General features: G+C 54.7%; 2 protein-coding genes across 10 annotated transcripts in view; one reads left to right on the top strand and one right to left on the bottom strand.

The window, feature by feature from the left end:
- Positions 1-3,365, top strand: part of STKLD1 (serine/threonine kinase like domain containing 1) — a 19,800-nt gene extending 16,435 nt beyond the window's left edge. For 6 of the 9 annotated variants that reach the window (XM_045563805.1, XM_045563803.1, XM_045563804.1 and 3 more), the window contains 6 exons: positions 428-568; positions 1,275-1,403; positions 1,482-1,610; positions 2,256-2,435; positions 2,767-2,846; positions 3,133-3,365. In XM_045563805.1, the coding sequence (XP_045419761.1) occupies positions 428-568; positions 1,275-1,403; positions 1,482-1,610; positions 2,256-2,435; positions 2,767-2,846; positions 3,133-3,294 (821 nt within the window). In that variant the 3' untranslated portion in view covers positions 3,295-3,365. The remainder of the gene's footprint in view (positions 1-427; positions 569-1,274; positions 1,404-1,481; positions 1,611-2,255; positions 2,436-2,766; positions 2,847-3,132) is intronic. The other 3 variants (XM_045563812.1, XM_045563806.1, XM_045563807.1) reach the window with 3 other exon arrangements.
- REXO4 (REX4 homolog, 3'-5' exonuclease) lies at positions 2,936-14,472 on the bottom strand. Its single transcript, XM_045563813.1, has 8 exons — positions 14,173-14,472; positions 11,461-11,807; positions 10,036-10,173; positions 9,572-9,765; positions 7,724-7,812; positions 5,843-5,917; positions 5,276-5,350; positions 2,936-4,575 (listed from the first exon to the last, which is right to left on the bottom strand). The coding sequence occupies exons 1-8, from the start codon at positions 14,395-14,397 to the stop codon at positions 4,456-4,458; spliced, it is 1,263 nt and encodes a 420-aa protein (XP_045419769.1). The 5' UTR covers positions 14,398-14,472; the 3' UTR covers positions 2,936-4,455.
- Between the last annotated feature and the right edge of the window lie 4,335 nt (positions 14,473-18,807).

Consider the following 18,807-nt stretch of genomic DNA (forward strand, 5'->3'; position numbering starts at 1 on the left):
TCATACGTCACTGGTCTCACTTTTGGGAGCGAAGGGAGGTGCCAGGAATAGGTGTAAGGTAGAACCATCGGGCAAATGGGATATCAGGTCATCCTATGGGGACCAGGCCCAACCACAGTCCTGTCCTGGAAGGCACAGGCCTGCTCCTTGAGGCCTAGGAGGTGGGGCCAGGCCCCCTGGAGGGGCGCCACAGAGGCTGGACCCAGCCTAGTTAGTAATGGCGACCCAGAAGATGGACAGACTCCTCCAGGGTCAGGCCCATGTCCTCGTTCCTGGGTTCCACAAGTACATGAGACCTGGCCCAGAGCAGGTGCCCAGGAACGCAGGTCAAATGGGACTGCAGTGCCCAAGGACAACAAAGGCAGGAGGCACTCTGGGAAGGCTTCCTGGAGGAAGGGGACCCTCTGTCTGTGGTCCTCATTCCCAGGCCCACTCACAGCACTGGCCTCAGAGGAGCTGCATAAGGCCGGGCTGTTGGAGCACATCGTGGAACACCTGGACAGCTCTCCTGAGAACAGGGACATCTGTGTCAGTGGCCTGAGCCTGCTCTGGTGCCTCCTGGTGGATGGTGAGGGGCCTTCCTGCTGCTGGGGGCCGGCACCTCTCCCCCAGCTGGTCCCCAACTGCCTCTGACAGCCTTCAAGGGCCTCCACGCCCTGTCCTTGAACACTGAGGACAGCCATGGCCCGTGGAGGCTCTTCTGAGAGGCCAGAACTGAAGCAGAGGAAAGCAAAGGGGGGAGGGAAGGATAGGGGGCGGGAGCAGGGGAAAGGCCGTGCCTGGCGGGTGCAGGACTTCAGGACTTCATGTCCAGTGGGCAGACCCCTCAGATCTGGCGCCTCCTGCCCAGGGGAACGTCCTGGAATTTCCTGGGCAGTCCTGGCTCCAGCGATCAGCCTTAGCGTCAGATGCCCTGTTCTGATTTTTGATTCACAATTGGGACCCCTGGCCTGTGCGGCCTCTCCCCTCTAGACCCTGCTGTGGCACTCCAGTGCCCAGCCACGGAGAGCCTGCCCGGGAAGCCCAAGACAGCCCTACCAACACCCAGAGCACAGGTCCCCCAAGCCTCTCCCAGGGGTGATCCCTTCCCTCCAGACTTGGTGGCCTCAAGCCTCCTGACCTTCCTTCTCTGAGGACATCTGACCCCCCGCCCCATGTCTGCTGTTGTCCTTGGGGGGAAGGAGGCAGCAGGTGGGGGGGGCATGTATACAGCAGTCCCTCCTGCATGCACCTAAAGCCTAGGTATCCACTCGACACCCTTGTCCTGGTCCCAGCTATCATTGTGGACAAGACCCCCTTGGAGAAGGCCCCGGCCCTCCTCATCCAGGTGCTGGATGCCTACCCCACGGACGGGGAGGTGGCTGAGGCTGGCTGTGCAGTGCTCTGGCTGCTGTCCTTGCTGGGTGAGCACCCTGGGCCTCAGGAGCTGGGAGGGTGGGCCCCGGACTCACAGGCAGTGAGCCCCGCCCGGCCCTCTGCAGGCTGCATAAAGGAGAGCCAGTTTGAACAGGCAACAGCAGTGTTCCTGCAAAGCATCCGCCTGTGCCAGGACAGAGTCCTGGTGGTGAACAACGCCTACCGGGGACTGGCCAGCCTCGTCAAGGTGTCAGGTGAGCCTGCGGTGGGATGGGGCTGCCTGCCAGCTGCCACAGACCAAAACACAGAAGAAAAAACCAGAAAGGAAATGAAAAATGATCTATAACCCTATGATCCAGAAATAGCCATCGAGACGTCCATACACACGTTTGATAAACTTTGTGTTGCCCAGGGCTCTCGCGTGGCCACCTTTCCCTGCCTGTGAGCACGCACGCTGCCTGCACAGGTTTCCTGACACACAGGCACGTCCTGACTCAGTAAAGCAGCTCCACGACAGGTCCATCTCCAATTCCCCACAACACAAACCCTGCCTGTCACTCAGCTCGGCATGCCGGGCCCCATGACAAGCATGGCATGATCAAGGCCTGATAATCCTTTACAGAGAACACTTGACTTAGGGACTGGCCAAGGTCCCCACCCCTGGGGACAGACTCCCACCCAACCCTGCTCAGGTCCTGTCCCCTCCCGTCCCACCCCTGGCACACCTTGCCCAGCAGCCTACGACGAGCCCTCTGAGGTCCCATCCCAACTCTGCTCCGGCTGGGCGGCCGGCCCAGAGGGGAGAGCAAAGCAGCCAGGCCTCTGCTGCTCCGCGTGGGACGGGCCTGGCGGGGAGCAGAGTGACCGTCCTTCGCAGGGAGGCGGCTCTCCCCTTTCAGAGACCACCAGGGTAGGAACCCACTCTCACCTGCCCCCAGAGCTGGCGGCTTTCCAGGTGGTGGTGCAGGAGGGGGGCACCAGTGGCCTTGGCCTCATCAAGGAGACCTACCAGCTCTACAAGGATGACCCCGACGTGGTGGAGAACATCTGCGTGCTGCTCGCCCACCTCGTTCCCTACAGTGAGACCCCCCTCCCGCGCCCCTGCCCCTGCAAGCCAGTGGTCAGAGGAACCTGCTCGCAGCTCTGACAGGCAAAGGGGAAGGGGCTCCATGGCCCACGGACTCACCCCCGCTCTGCAGCCCTCTCAACTTCCCATTCACTCAGCATCTTTTGAGCGCCCACTATGCGCCAGGCACCGTCCCGGCCGAGGGTGATGCACAGGGCCCGAGAACCGCAGGCCAAGCCTGAGTGGGACGGGGACCGGACCCAGCCTTGTCCTGCCGGCTGGCTACTGGGGCTCCCAGTGGGCACAGGAGGGGCCCTGGCCTCAGGCCCTCTGCTCCACCACAGAGGAGATCCTGCCGGAGCTGGTGACCCACGGCATCCACACCCTGGCCCGGGAGATCAAGGAGCGCTTCACCTCCAGCCTGGTGAGTGACACTGGGCCTCCTGCCAGCCAGGCCCCCACCTGGGGACACCGACTCCAGGGCCTGGAATAAGAATTTACACGGAACTGACCTCGATCTCCACATGTATAGTTTTAATGACTATTTTCCCATCTCTGTGACTGGGCCAAAATCAATCCTAAAGGGGAGGGATGATCAGACCTTTTCAAAGTAAGTTTCCTGTCCATCATCAGTGGATTAAGTCACACAAGTGCATGCTTGGGATCTGGAACTGCCCATGACAACTGGCCTGCTTGCCTCCTCCTCCCAGGACCTGGTTTCTTACGTGGAGCAAGCGCTTCTGAGGCTGGAGGCGGCGTCAGCCACACTTGCCTGTCCCCTGGAAGGGAAGCCTCCGGGCACTGGCGCCAGCGAGGAGGCGGGCACCCCAGAGGCCCCCCTCCTCCACGAGCGCCCTCTCCCCCTGCCCTGAAGTGCCCGCCCTTCCTGGCCCTGCATAGCCAGAGCTGCCCAGTGGTGGGGGTGATGTTTTCCTGGGGGGTGCTGGGGGGTGGGGCAGAGAATGGTCACTGGGACTGGTATGTGTATCTCACACTCTGAAGTGACCAATAAAGAGGCCCAAGGCCATTCCTGGTGTGCCTGTTTCCGGGGACTGGCAGTGGCTGCAGCGGGGGCCCTTAACCCTGCGTCTACACACACCTTGCTGCGGGCGGGGCCAGGCAGCAGTCTGGACACGGGGTCCTTTTGGACCATTCCAATGAGGGAAGACACCAAACCTCACATATATTCAAAGCAAACATCTGCATCTATGCTGAGTAACATCCTCAGGGGCTGGCGCCAGTTCTGTATGGCCGCGGGGCGACTCAAGAAAGCCTTAGGCTTTATTCACTTGTCAGCGCCACTGGCCCCCGAGAGCTCACATGGCTTTTCCAGAGCAAGCAGCCCAAGGTCAGCAGGTTCCCCAGCCTCCAGGGGACGGAGGCTCCGCATGTAGTCACGCTGTGGGCAGAAGCTCCTATGGGGCATGCGCCCACCTGCCAAGCCTGGGCCAACTGGGAGAAGCGGGAATGAGAAAGGAACACCACCCCCCAGGAAGCCTCTCACACTCCCAACGGCCGCAGGACGCTCCCAGTGAAGCAACTGCTGTACCGCCGGCCGCGTCCCAGCTAACTGCAGACCCTGGCCCGGGTCCCCTCAGTCCAGCACAGCTCATCACATCCCCCAGACCACAGAGGAAAAGGGGCCTCCTCAGAGGAAGACGCTGAGCACCCAGGGTGTGTCCTGCCCTTGGACCCAGGGTGAATCCCACCAAAGCCCGTCGGATGGGCAATGGCGGCACGGGCAGGCCAACAGCCCACACGTCCCACTCCTGCTCTAGTGCTCAGCAGACGGTGGTGTCGCCAACCTGCCAACTTCCTCCCCTGCTACATCCCTGCCATCCTGCCCCCGAACACACAGCAGTAAGGTCAGGTTTCAGACCACAGTCAAGGAGGAAGTGTCCAGGAACGTGTGTGCCGTGCTCCACCAGAGCAGGGTGACCTGATGTGTCCCTGTGCTTTGGTCACACTGCCTGGGGATCAGGAGCCACCACAGGGCTGTGGGAGGGGCAGCGCCAGCAGCAGGGCAGGGGCTGTCAGGCATTGTCGGTGTGGTTGTCTGGAGCGGCTGCTGGGGGGCGCCTGTCCCCGGCCGTACTCTCCCACTCCTTCTTCACCATGACGTACAGTCTCATGGCCGCCTGCGCGTCCTGCACCTAGGCGACACAGAACACCAACTATCCCAGCAGGCCACCAGCATGACCACAGGCCACCCAGAGTCAGCTCCACAGCAGAGCCCTTCCCGCCAGCCACTGTGCCAGCGCACAGCGAGTGCACATGCAGGAGGGAGGGGGGAAACCTGAAGGAGCTGGTGCAGCGACCTGGTCGTCACCGCACCTGTGACAGACACTCCTGCCCACAGAAGAAAGGGAAACCCAGAGAAGTAACAAACATGTCGCCTTTTTGGGTTCATCAGATGACATTTATGGATGCAAGGGACAGCAGGCTGGGAGCATGGATGCGGCACGAGGGCCAAGCAGACGGGCAGAAAGGGCACAAACCGCCGAGATGGCGCCGCCAGGGTCAACTCCGTCCTACAGAAGCAGAGCCGACCGGGGAGGGCCGAGGGCTGGCGGGCCTGGGCCACCTGGTCCTAGAGGGCCTTCGATTTAGACTGGTGACTTTCTCACCAAATACTTAAAATACAGTAGTTTGTGTTAAGTGTTCCACGTAAGTATTGAGACTTGAATCAGTATCTTGTAAGCCTGCCCTGCCATTTCATTTTTCTTGGACCAACAGCCTCCTAAAAAAGGTGCCCAGGCCTCACCTGTGTCTGCTGTCAGCTGACACACACCTGGGTTTCCGGGCCAGGGACTGCCCCAAACCCTGAGGACTGTCACCCAAGGACATACTTACCGAACAATGCTCTGCCTGCTGGACCCTGATGCCCAGGATTTTCTCTGAAAGCAGTTTCAGAGATGGCCGTCCGCTCTGCAAAGGGGGAAGAGACAGCCACAGCGTGACGGGTCAGGAGCCTCTGCAGACCCTGCCTGAATGGGCCACTCCACCAGCCGTGAGCCCCAACCCAGGCGGCACACAGGCCACCCACAGGGGGCTGGTGACACCCCCCAAATCAGCCAACAGAGCAGCAGGGCCAGGGAAGGAGTCAGTACCTCCATCTCCCACCCTCAGGCCCTGCTTATTGCAAGGGGGCAGCTCTGCCCTTGGCACCCTCTGGAGTGGCAACGACGGACGGGCACCACGTCCCACTCAGAGACCCACCAGAGGTTAGCGTGGACAGAATGTGTCCCCGTCACAGTCGCGTGGCTGAACTCTACTTTTAAGATTCCTTCTAGTTTTAAAGTTAAAGGAAAAAACAAACACAAAACAAAAACCCTTGAAGCAACAAGTCAGCTACCGGGACCATGGGGTGAACCAGCACAACAGAAGTGTGACGTGCTGAGTCACACTCATCGTAAGTACCTGCACTTGACTCTTGAAAGGTTTATATTTCTGTGTATCCCGAATCTTCTTTTTTGGATGATCAAGAAACAGCACCTAGAAGAAAATATAACAGTCATTTTCATTTTTAGTTTGTAGCAAATAACATCTTACGGGCAATCCCAGTCTGTAACACACATGCATATACACATATGTGGGAAAAGGTATTGATACGAACTTGCACTTATAAGAGCAATTTACCACGCTGACTTAAGGTAATGCCCAAGAGTCAGAATCCATTAATAAAATTTTGAAATCCAGGAAATAGGAGGAAGACAGTCACCAATAAGTCCTGGATTTTGAGTTGGGTCTGCACATCATGAAGTTAGAAATGGTAACAGATCTTAACAGCTGATCCTGCAACCTTACCATAACCTTCAAAAGAGACTTAAAACAAGTCTGCACAAGTTACCAGGGTGGGGCCGGAGTTAGGAGAGGAGGACAGGTTACCACCTGTGGCAGTGTCTGGGGGTGATGACGTTTTGTTAGGACAACCTCCCATTCTGCCTTCCCAGGATGTTCTAATCAGCAGAGACGCTGAGGGGGCGGAGGCCAGAGGCCACACCTGGGGCCACTGGACGTGGACCCTGCGAGTCCTTCCGAGATTCCCCACCGCTGCCTGCTCAGGTGGCCAAGGGGGGCTGGCCAGTGAGGCGTGAGGCCAATCGAGCCCAGAACGACTGAGGAAACGCTGCCTGGTGATGGCAGCCACAGGGGCAGCGGCCTGGCTTTGCCCATGTGGGACGGGTGAGGTCAGAGGGAAGGAGACCTGGCGTTGGGTCTGGTGCGCACAGCTATCACACTGATGCTTGGGCTTGCCACTTAACCTCGCTGAGGCTCAGTTTTGCCACCTATAAAAGCAGCATGTCACTTTAGCCATTTTAAAAGAATTAAATGAGACCTATTATACAATGAGATCCGTCGTACAAAGCGCCATAATGGCAATAACATGGCAAAAGCTGCCGCTGGGCATTAGGAAGGACCGAGAAGGATCTCTCCTACCCAGCAGGCCAGGCTCCCCACCTTTCCTGCTGTTTTTCTTCTTTTTAGAGATGGGGGCTCTATATATCACCTAGGCTGGCCTTGAACTCCTGCACTCAAGTGATCCTACTGCCTCAACCTCCTGAATAACCGGGATCACAGGCTCACCGTGCCCAGCTCTACTGCTTCCTTTAAACAAACCAGGCATCTGCCCTGACTTGTGACCCTGCCCTGTTCCCATGTGTATGTGCTGAGAGTAGCCACATGTGCTCTCCTGCGCTGTCCCGCTGGCATGTGTGCTCTCTCTGCCCGGCTCCCCACTCCTGCCTCCCGGGACCCAGGAGGGGACTGCCCTCCTGCCTCGTGGTGCCCTTCCTGCCCAGGGTCCTAGTGCTGTACTGAATGGGCACCTGGGACGCCAGGAAGGACACAGGGCAGCCCCCGCGCCAGGGCGAGGCTCACACGAACCACGGAGCGTCGCCAGTGTGAGCAGGTTTCCCGCGTGAGGGGCCCTGGTCCCGGGTGGGGCTGCACATCAGGCTGTCTGCCAGGTGACAGAGAGTCCTGTGAAAGGCACAACTGTGGCACCACGTCCAGCCTGCGTCAGCGGGGCTGCTGGCTACTCTGGAACTGGAACCGCGGTCTAGCTGGGCTTTTAGAACAGGAGCCTAGCGTGGCTCCTAGAACACGGTAAGAACCAGTAAACAGTGTTTGATGTCATCACCAGAGTATCCCCTACACAGCGCACCCACTCAAAGAAACCTCTTAACTCTCACAATGGCGCTTCTGCAGATAGAGCACACAAGGGCGTGCATGTATTAATGACGTGCGTGGGAGAGCCAGTGCACCCTAAGTTCCCAGGAGGTCCCCCAAACCCAGTACCTTTAGGTCATTATGCAGTGCATGCCCAACTAGAATTCTGCCCTTCAACATTTCTGCCACTTCCTTCTGAACAATTTCAAATTCTTCTCCTGAAAAATCAAAACAAACAAGCGGTTTTTAGCAACACATAAACCATGGTCATGCTCTGAGAGGAAGGCCCCCTCCCACCCCAGTCAGACCGAAGACAGCAGGCTGGGACTGCAAAGCCACACGGAGGGGCGGCTTGAAGCCACTGGGGAGAAGAGCCTCACAGGCCTTGGCAGGCGTGGCTGCGAGGGCCACCTCTGGGGCGAGAAGAAGGACGGCTCTGCACACGGCCTGAGGACCGGCTCCCGTCTGCACACTCGTGCCACGGCCCGAGGACTGCACTCGTTGAGAGTAAGCTTTAGAAACTCTCAGGGCCATCTGACAGAGCAGTTTGACTTCAATTTCATAGTAAAAAACCAGGGCTTATACTGTATGGTTTCCAAATAGAAATAAAAACAAGATTGGCTCTCCCCCACAGACAGTGGGGCGGACACACGCTGCCCCAGACCCCGTGCTCCGGAGGCAGCTCTGCCTGCTTTCCGGGGACCTTTTGGGATACCCTTTGGGGACCACCCCACCTCCAATCCCACTTGTGGGAGCCCTGTCCCGTCCTCTACACCGAGGGAGGGGCTCTGGCAACCACACTGCACCATGTGACTCTGCCCGCCCCGGCCAGAGCTGACCAGACCAAGGGTGGTCTGACCCGAGCAGGACCAGCCTCCCCGCCCCTAGGAAGGGAACCAAGAGGCACCGGCCAGTCCACTGTTCTGAGGAGCGGCCGTGCACACCAGATAAAGCAGAGAAGGGAGCGTAAGGAGAGAGAACGGAGGGGTGCAGAGGAGAGACACTGCCTGGCCTCGGTCGTCCTGGACGCCCTCACCTCTTAACCCACAGACTCAGCCTTCAGCTGTATCCGGGTTGGGTCACTTCTGGTCACTTCTTTTTATTTTATTTTATTTTATTTTATTTTTTTGAGACAGAGTCTCACTGTGTTGCCCAGGCTAGAGTGCCGTGGCATCAGCCTAGCTCACAGCAACCTCAAACTCCTGGGCTCAAGTGATCCTACTGCCTCAGCCTCCCAAATAGCCGGGACTACAGGCATGCGCCACCATGCCCGGCTAATTTTTTCTATATATATTTTTAGTTGTCCAGATAATTTATTTCTATTTTTAGTAGAAACGGGGTCTTGCTCAGGCTGGTCTTGAACTCCTGACCTCGAGTGATCCACCCGCCTCGGCCTCCCAGAGGGCTAGGATTACAGGCGTGAGACACCGTGCCCGGCCCACTTCTGGTCACTTCTAACGGCCACCTCCTTGACCCAAGTCTCACCCCAGTCCATGCCTCCTACCAAGCTATCCTATTTCCACCCTCATGGCCCTACAGTCTGTTCTCAATGCTGCAGCCACAGGGAACCTGCTAGAACTTAAGCCTGACCAGGCTTCTCACGGCACACGACCTGCATCCCCGGGGACCCCCAGAGTCCTCACAGGGGTCCACCGCAACCTCCCTCCTCGCGGCCCCCTCCCCAGCCCGGTGGCCTCCTTGCTGGTCCTCTAACTCTCCATCCTGGCCCCACTGCGGCACAGCGCACAGCAGTTCAGGACCGCAGTCCTGGTCCTACAGGCGGTAGGCGAGAGGCGCGAGCACCAGACACAGATGGCTGAGCGCCTCGGAGGCTGCCTTTTGTATTTCAAAACCCATTACCCTGGGGGAGGAAAGATTTGTCAGGACTATTGCTTTGGAGAATGTCCCGGGCAGAACAGGGCACGGAAGGCAGGCAGTGAATCCAGTCGTATTTTCCCTTCTGTGTTCACCACGTACCCTGTTTGAGGTTCTCGGGCAGTATCCCGCTGACCGCGGTCCTGTAGTCCGTCACGGGCTCGGTGGGCTTGACATACTTGTCGTAGACGCACCTGCCGTACTGGTTCACGACGGACACGCGGGCAGCAATGCTCTCCTGCCCCTTGGGGCCCACGCCCACCATCTCACAGTCCATGGCCAAGGCCTTCGTCAGGCTGAAGGGAAACCAAAGGCTCCAGCTTAACCAACACTGCAGGACCCAGGACTCCAGGGTCACACCCAAAGGGACCACAGACTAAGTGTCACACAGAAAAGCTCAGTGCCCGTCACTACTTCACACCCACGTGACAAGCTCTGTGTGTCACGGTTCTTAGTGGCATCCTGGGAGGTGCTCGCTCCACACAACTGGAGGAGAAGCTCGCATCCTCTTCCCTGCAGACCCCCCGCTGCCCTTGAGGCTGGCTGTCCCCCCGAGCCTGACGTACCCGCCGAAGGCCTGCTCCTTCACGAGGGTGACGCTGCTTTCACTCCGACCCAGCTGCTTCCTTGCTATCTTGGCTGCCTCTGGGCCTAGCGCAGCTTCGATATCCCCTGGGTCCACATCATCAAACCAGATGTCTTCCCTGAAAGGCAAAGACAGGAACAGGCTGACCAGCAGAAGGCGCCGGTCCAACCGCTGGGCGGCGCCCCTGGTGCTGGCGGGCTGGCGGTGCGGCTGGTGGACCGATGCAGAGGCTGCTTCTGTTATTTTGATCTCAGCACTTTCATCATTTTTTTTTTAATTAGAAAATATGCTTATTTTCTAAGATTTAGAAACTACAGATAAAAAATATAAAACAGAAACATACAACCCACCACCCAGGTGTAATGACTCTAACGTTTCCTTTTTAGTGACAAAAGTAATGGGTTCATTATCAAACAATCAGGAAACACAAATATACACAATGACCATAAAATGGAAACACAGAACCCCACCAAGGCATAACTTCCGATGTCTTCGCGGCTTGCCCTCTCTACTTGGATGCCCATGCAGGTATATAAACACCTGCCTGTGGAAGTCTATCTCTTGGGCTCAGCTTAAATGTCATTTCCCTAGAAAAGCTCTTTCCCACCCCTCCGAGTGGACATGCTCCTCTCGTGCTCCGGTGACCGTCTCCTTCACGCATTGATCCCGACTGAAGGACTGTAGTCTGTCGTCTCTCCCGCCCGACGCCAGCCCTGGGGAGGAGCAGGACTACCTTGCTGAAGGCCCCTCTGGACAGCTGCCCGGCAGGGAGGGGCACAGCCTGCCCCTTCCTTCAACCTTGAGCAACTGTGTCTTGAACACCCAGGGGACATGAAGCCAGCCTCTGACTTACAAGTATGTCGCCTCCAGCTGAGCCATTCAGAGACAGCCCCTGACTCCTGGTCTTCCTTGTGGGAGTGACCATCACAATAAGTACCCACCAGGCACCGAGCCAAGCGTGTGTGCCACATCTCACAAATCTCCTGGTGATACCACAGATGACAACACTGAGGTGCAGAGGATACAGGAACTTGCCCCCAACCCCTCAACTGGCAAGAAGCAGGGATGGGTCTTGCATGCCATCCTTTCTGGGTTTGGACTCATTCATTCCACAAATTGCTGTGTCCCAGGCTTGGAAGCTGCAACAGTGACTATGACACCCTGCCCGCCGTATGCCCACACTCTAGGAGAAGGCAAACAGCAAGTAAACAAAGACACAGAGGACATCAGCGGAAGGTGATGAAAAGGCTGCGGTGGGGTGGTCCCGCCACCTGGCCTCTGCAGGGAGACGGGCCCTAGGCAGAGAAGCTACCGCACCTTTATTCCCAGTGGTGAGAAAGACCAAGGCCGGGTGGCAGGAGCTGTGTGGCACAGCTGAGACTCAGGCACAGGTGTCAATACTTACTCAGTGGGCGGGGCTGAGGCTGCCACCTCCTGAGCTTTCCACTTCTTATGCTTGATATCCCCTTGTTTTGGAGAAATGTCACCATTTGTCCTTTTCTTGGTTTCCTTCTCATTGTGCTCTGCTCCACTGGCCTTCATGGGAGGTACTGGCGCCTTCCTGTCCACCTTGGATCCTGCAGGAATAGAGCCCCCGGTGGCCTCTTGGTCTTTTTCTGTTGACATCTCATCTCTCCTTCCTTTATCTGAGATCTCTTTTCTGTTTCGCTGGATAATCTCGGGCTGCTTTTTGGAACCCATATGACAGATAACAAGAGGCTTTTCTGGGGCCTGCGATTTTTGTTTCAGCAGCTAATGGGACCCAAAATGAAATACATACTCCATTTTAATATGGAAGTTACACACAACAGGTTGAAAAAACGTGTGTGTGGCACACCCACACACGTCAGTCACGTCTATGCACACTTCCTACAGCATCACTGAAACTCGTTTTTAAATGGTTTGGAAAAAGCCCCTTTTCATTCTCACTCATGAGTCACTTTTGGGGAAATGCTGTTCTTTGCTTATCTTAATACATAATTTTACAGGAGCTCCTTCGTTCCTACAAAATTTCAAACTTATACTCTATTCCTCACATACCTATTGAGCGACTAAACGCCACAGACTGCTTCACTGTGAGCCTGAGGGATGACAAGCAGCCTTTTTCCACTTTTCTTCCTTTGAGACAGGGTCTCACTCTGTTGCCCAGGCCAGAGCATAGTGCTGTCACCACAGCTCACTGCAACCTCAAACTCCTGGGCTCAAGGGACTCTCCTGCCTCCTGAGTACCTGAGACTGCAGGTGTGCGCCACCACACCCAGCTAATTTTTCTATTTTTTGTAGAGATGGGGTCTCACTCTTGCCCAGGCTGGACTTGAACTCTTGAACTCAAGCGATCCTCCCGCCTCAGCCTCCCAAAGTGCTGGGATTACAGGCGTGAGCCACCGCACCCGGCCTTTTTTTCTTCTTTTTCAGTTAGAGTTAATTTTAGAGTTATTTCTCTCACAGTTTAGGCCAACACTCTGGTGCATGGAAGATCTTTCTTTAGAAGATTTCTTGGTTTGTTACTGGGGTGTGTTCAATGAAAAAAAAGTTCCGTCAAACTGGAGGGGGCGGAAGAACAGGTGGGGGCCACAGCTTGGCTCTCATCCAAGCAGAGGCCCTCTGTGGCCTTGGAGCCCAGTTTCCTCCTTGTGTCCAAATCCCTACCTAGGCTGTTCTCGACCTCAGTTAAGACTCTGATACACAGCAGCCAGCTGAGAGATGACAAGGAGAATTTCTACTTACCTGTTCCCATAATAGTTAAAGAATGGAAAGACTAACTTTCCTGCATGAATTAGAAAAAACTCAGTTTTCCCTATAGTAAACAACCCTTCCATTCACTTAATTTTGCTTTTCATTCTTAGGAGAAGGAGAAAGAGATGGTGCTCAAGAAATCATAGAGAGGGCTGGGCCTGGTGGCTCACGCCTGTAATCCTAGCACTCTGGGAGGCCAAGGCGGGAGGATCGCTGGAGGTTAGGAGTTCAAGACCAGCCTGAGCAAGAGTGAGACTCGGTCTCTACTAAAAAATAGAAAGAAATTAGCTGGACAACTAAAAATATACAGAAAAAATTAGCCAGGCATGGTGGCGTATGCCTGTAGTCCCAGCTACTTGGGAGGCTGAGGCAGAAGGATTGCTTCAGCCCAGGAGTCTGAGGCTGCGGTGAGCTAGGCTGACGCCATGGCACTCTAGCCACGGTGACAGAGTGGGACTCTGCCTCAAAAAAAAAAAAAAAAAAATCATAGAGGACCCTGGGGTTTCCTGTGGGAACTGTGTGTCAAGACAGGAACATTATTAGAAATGTCCACATTAAGATAGTGGGCACAGTGACAGGAGGCTCAAGAAGTTCCCTATTCTCTCTGTCGCTCACTCTGAGGCTCCATAACCTACTGCAGAGGACACACGAAGGACAACAGCAGTGAAGAGCACAAACTCAAGGCACAGGGTGTGAATCCCCATCCCAGTCCCAGTTTCCTAGCGGTGTGACCTTAGGCCAAGTTTCTGAAGCTCTCTGTACCTCAGTTTCTTCATCTAGAAAACAGGGCTAGTGACAGCAGCTAACTGCAAGGGTCGTACGTGGTAAGGAGGCGAGCAAAGCCTGTGGGAGTACGTGGCAGAAAGCCTCCCACACAGAAGTGCTGGCCACTACCGCCTAGGAAGGCACCTGGCACAGCCCCGCATCCATCAAGAGCAGGACTGCGGGCCGGCCTGGGTTTGAGGGCCGGTTTCCAGCTCCAGTCTCAGATGATGAATTGAACCTTGCTGGCTGGGCCTATTCCCTCATCTGCACAACAGAGATGACACAAGTATCTACCTAACAGAGCAGGTACTCTGCGGCCCACGTAAGAGCACGTACACGGAGCAGTGTCTGCACATTCTAAGAGGTCAAAAGCTGGGGCAGTTCTCATCAGTGACCAACTACTTAAAGGCCCTTGGTGTTGCGAGAACCCTCTGCATCGCGCGTCTGCGGGCCCCTGCTCCCTCCCTCGCAGGCCCCTTTCCAGGGACCGGCTCTGATTATAAAGTTCTGGCCTCCCAGGTCCTCTCTGGGGCCGCCAAGCCTTCCCTTCCCGGCGTGCCGCAGTAACCGGACAGAGAGTCCCGGGGAAATGGGCCGCGGGCCTCTCAGATCTCACCTCTTGCAGCGCCTTCCAGTTTCGAGAAAAGTCTTCCGGCGCCTGCGGAGGTCGCACCGCAACACCGGCGGCGCTTCCCGGCTTCGCGCTTGCTCCTCGCGCCTTGCTTTTCCAGAACCTTTTTTTCTTCTTCTTGTTCTTCTGAGCCAGCTTCGTGACAAGCCCTGACTTCGCCACGGGGCTGCTCGGGGCGCGCGTGGACGCGGGGGCCTTCGCCTTCGCCATCGCGGCACCCGGCAAGGCCCCGGCCGGACGCCTCCGGGCAGCGGCCGCCAGAAAACTGCCCGCCCCGCCCGGCACGCGCGGCCCCGCAGCCGGGCCCTGCCGCGCAGCACAAGCTCCGGCCCGCACCAGTCCCAAGCGGCCGCCAACCCGACAGGCGAACCCGAGAGGCGACCCCGGAAACGACCCCGCACGCGCGCTCCAGTCGCCGGAAGTGCTCGTCTCTCTGCGACTGGCTGGAAACCGGAACCGCGCGTGCGGTTCCGCGCGCCTGCTGGCCCGCAGGGGAGGTGGACCGCCGCCCTGGCGAGCGGTGTCTGCGGTGAGCGCCCGAGGGTCTGGCGGGGCCAAGCCGGGGGTCTCACCGGGATCCGGGATGGGGACGAGAAAGCGAACTGGGGGGCCGCTGTCTGTGTAGCACCGCCGGCGGCCGGAGGGGCCTGCTCGGTTGCCCGCGCCCGCCTGCCTTGGGCAGTTCCAGGCTCAGCCTTGCGGCGGCTCTGGGCGCCGGGGACCTTCATCTTCCACATACGATGGGGAAGCCGAGCTGTGGGAGGAGTTCCCCCCAGGTCACGCCACCTGGTTAACCCCAAGCCGTGGGGCTGCAAAGGCATTGCAGCAATATCCAATAGTAGTAGAGCACTACGTGTTATAAGTGTGTTTTGTTTTTTGTAACAAGTCACTAGCGCATCGTGCTTGGTCCAGACCATGCCTTGACAAACACCACCTTAAGCTTGTGCTGGAGTCAGTGCGGGGGGTGAGAAAGAAAAGTGGTGCAGAGCATTCCAAGGAGAAACAAAAACCCCCTAACCGAGGGAACGAACCCGTCTTGGTCAAGGCAACCCCAGAAAAATATTAAATTTGAGTTCCAGGCCATGAGGGGCGGGAGGTCAGATACACCTCATTGTACCAGGTTCTTGCTAACCAGAAACCGAGGGCCACACAGAAAGCAGCCCTTTGGAAAGGCTTGCTTCACCCTGATTTCAACCAACCTCCTGACTGCAACTCCCTTTTTGTATTTTCGGTATAACTGACCAGGAGTCCTTCCTGGTAAGAGACCACCAACCACAGAGGGGCAATGGTAGCTTGTTTATGTCAATAGCAAAGAAGCCTGGAGAGTGAGTGGCAATGAAATTGTGAAAGGTGTTTTTCACAGCCTGTTGAGAATTAAATATTTTTCCTTGCAAAAAGTGGTCCAAAGCCTGGAAGAAGTGGTAGTCAGTTGGTGCAAGGTCTGGTGAATACAGTGGATGACAGTTTCCAAGTCTGGCTTCTGTAGTTTGAGCAGCGTTGTTTGTGCGACATATGGTCAAGTGTTGCCTTGCAAGAGGATTGGCCTGTCTCTATTGACCCATCTCAGCTGCTTAATTGCAAGCATCCTCATCATTTCGTCCAACTGGTTGCAGGAGACATCCGCTGTGATGAATTGACCAGGTTTCATGAAGCTATAGTGGATAATACCAGTGCTGGACCACCAAACAGAGACCATTAGCTTTTTTTGATAAATATTCAGTTTTGGACTGTATTTGGCACTTCCTCTTTATCCAACCATTGTGCCAAATGCTTGCGATTGTCAAAAAGAATCCATTTTTCATCACACATAACAATCGGGTGTAGAAATGGTTCACCTTTACATTGTGACAGCAAAGAAAGGCAAGCTTCGAGACAGTATCTCTTCTGATGTGCATTTAATTCATGCAGTGCCCATCTATCCAGCTTCTTTACCTTGACTGGTCTGTTTCAAATGGTCCAGTATGGTTGGAATAGTCATGTCAAACCTTGTTGCTATTTCACAGGTTGAGATGGATTCGCTTCCACTACAGCTTTCAGCTCATAATTACCCATCTTGGTCTCAGGTTGCCCATGTGGCTCATTTTCAAAATTAAAATCACCAGATTAAAATCACCAGAACTTCTCAAACCATCACGTGCTGTGCATTCATTAGCCACATCCTTCCCAAACACCTCGTTGATATTTTGAGCTGTCTGTGCTGCATTGGTTCCATGACGGAACTCATATTCGAAAATAACACAGAGTTTTTTACTTATCCATAGTTTCACAAAAATTGTTCTAAAACAATTTGAATGATAATCACAAGCAAAAACGTGTGTTTGAAAGACTGATGTCTGGCCGGGCACGGTGGCTCACGCCTGTAATCCTAGCATTCTGGGAGGCTGAGGCGGGTGGATCGTTTGAGCTCAGGAGTTCGAGACCAGCCTGAGCAAGAGCAAGACCTGTCTCTACTAAAAATAGAAAGAAATTATCTGGCCAACTAAAAAACATATATAGAAAAAATTAGCTGGGCATGGTGGTGCATGCCTGTAGTCCCAGCTACTCGGGAGGCTGAGGCAGTAGGATCGCTTAAGCTCAGGAGTTTGAGGTTGCTGTGAGCTAGGCTGACGCCACGGCACTCACTCTAGCTCAGGCAACAGAGCGAGACTCTGTCTCAAAAAAAGAAAGAAAGACTGAGGATGTCCCTTCACAATAAACATAAAACAAGAAATGTCAAAGTGAAATGTCAGAGATATCAACTGTCAAACTTAATACTTAAGGAAATCGGACATTTCATACTTAATAACCTAATACGTACCTACTCTGCTCAGCATAAATTCCTGTTTCCTCCAAGCGCCTGCCCTTGGCTTGTGCCCGAGGCTGTGCTTCCCAGCCTGACACAATGGCAAGCCTACAGGCTGCAACCCTCCATGGGAAATGAAGTTCTCCTTCCCAAATTTATGAGGTTCGTGATTCTTCAGTTGACATGAGGTTTGGAAAATTTGTCAGGCCCAGACAGATGTGAGCATGAGACTTCAGTAACATCCCTGTACCCATGCCCAGGGAAATTGTTTAAAGGCATTTTGTTTTTAATTTCCTTCCCTGTACTTTCCAGACTACCTATAAATTTCCTAAAATTGTTACCACATCAGACAATCTGGTTCAACATTTTATTTTTTTATTTTTTGAGACAAGGCCTTCCTCTGTCACCCAGGCTGGAGTACAATGGTGTGATCATAGCTCACTCACTGCAGCTTCAAACTCCTGGGCTCAAGTGATCCTCCCGCCTCAGCCTCCTCAAGCCTGGGATTATAGGCATTTTTTTTTTTTTTTTTCCGTTAGCAAGAGACAGAGCTGGGTTTATTTATCTGATTCCAAGTGCAAGTTATTCCCTGGCAACAGACGTCCCCACCCCCCCATTGCTCCAAAACTCTCCAGCCATCCAGATGTGTGGCCCAGGAGACAGGCCATTTGCCATCACCATGGGTGTCTCACTGCTTCTCGGCACACACGACACTCCCAAGTGTGACTGCCCCCTCAGTGGCGGAGGCTGCGAGCCACAGCCCCAGGGCCTGGGCACAGACCCGCAGGCTCGGGAGGCACCTGCTGTTCTGGCCTGCTTCATTTTTATGTAACTGAGTTGTGACTTATTTTTCAGTTGAAGGTCATAGAACCTGAGCATGCCCAGATGAACTCAGCACGAATCACAGGTGGAACGTAAGTGCTCGCGCTGAGAAGCTGGACTGAGTTAACAAGACACAGGATCCAAGGTCCAATCAGATCACGCCTCATCAACCTGTGACCATAAAACCTGCTCTAAGCCCCAGCTCGAGGAGACAGGTTTGAGCCAGACTTCTGCCTGTTTGCTCGGCTGGTTGGCAATAAACCTTTCTCAGTGTGAACATCTGGCACCCCAGTGGGTGTTTGGCCTTACACTGTGCACAAGCAAATGGACCCAGGTTGGTTTGGTGACACTCAAGTTGCATAATGTGACTCTCACCCATTATCTTCATGTTCCTGGAATTTGTGATACAAAGAACAATGATAGCCAATCAATAGCTTATGCTATTTTAATGAATTTTAATGAACCAATGTAAATTCTTGGTAAACAACTTAGGAACTGCCCCCTTACTTTTTTTTCTCCTTTACAATCCCACTTGCAACTGCTGTTAATCAGAGCACATATGTTCAGGGCAACTTGAATCTGTGAAAAAAATTTTTTTTTTTTTTTTGGGACAGTCTCACTCTGTTGCCCAGGCTAGAGTGCCATGGCGTCAGCCTAGCTCACAGCAACCTCAAACTCCTGGGCTCAAGCAATCCTTCTGCCTCAGCCTCCTGAGTAGCTGGGACTACAGGCATGCGCCACCATGCCCGGCTAACTTTTGTCTACATATGTTTTTAGTTGTCCATATAATTTCTTTCTATTTTTAGTAGAGATGGGGTCTCGCTCTTGCTCAGACTGGTCTCGAACTCCTGAGCTCAAACAATCCACCCACCTTGGCCTCCCAGAGTGCTAGGATTACAGGCGTGAGCCACTGCGCCCGGCCTTGAATCTATGAAATTAAGTTTTAAAATAATTCAAAAACTAAGCTGTTGGAACTTTATTTTGAACCTTAAAAGAATGTGATTATGGGGCCTGGG

The sequence above is a fragment of the Lemur catta genome, chromosome 10 (genome assembly GCF_020740605.2).
Source record: "Lemur catta isolate mLemCat1 chromosome 10, mLemCat1.pri, whole genome shotgun sequence".
Lineage (NCBI taxonomy): Eukaryota > Metazoa > Chordata > Mammalia > Primates > Lemuridae > Lemur > Lemur catta.

What these genes read in the sequence shown, in the direction of transcription:
- REXO4 (XM_045563813.1), bottom strand. Translation starts at nt 14,397, where the DNA reads ATGGCGAAGGCGAAGGCCCCCGCGTCCACGCGCGCCCCGAGCAGCCCC. An exon ending in AAGGAGCAGGCCTTCGGCGG is followed by an intron (nt 9,766 to 10,035) that starts GTACGTCAGGCT and finishes GTTTCCCTTCAG; the next exon opens with CCTGACGAAGGCCTTGGCCA. An exon ending in AGCAGGCAGAGCATTGTTCG is followed by an intron (nt 4,576 to 5,275) that starts GTAAGTATGTCC and finishes TGTGTCGCCTAG; the next exon opens with GTGCAGGACGCGCAGGCGGC.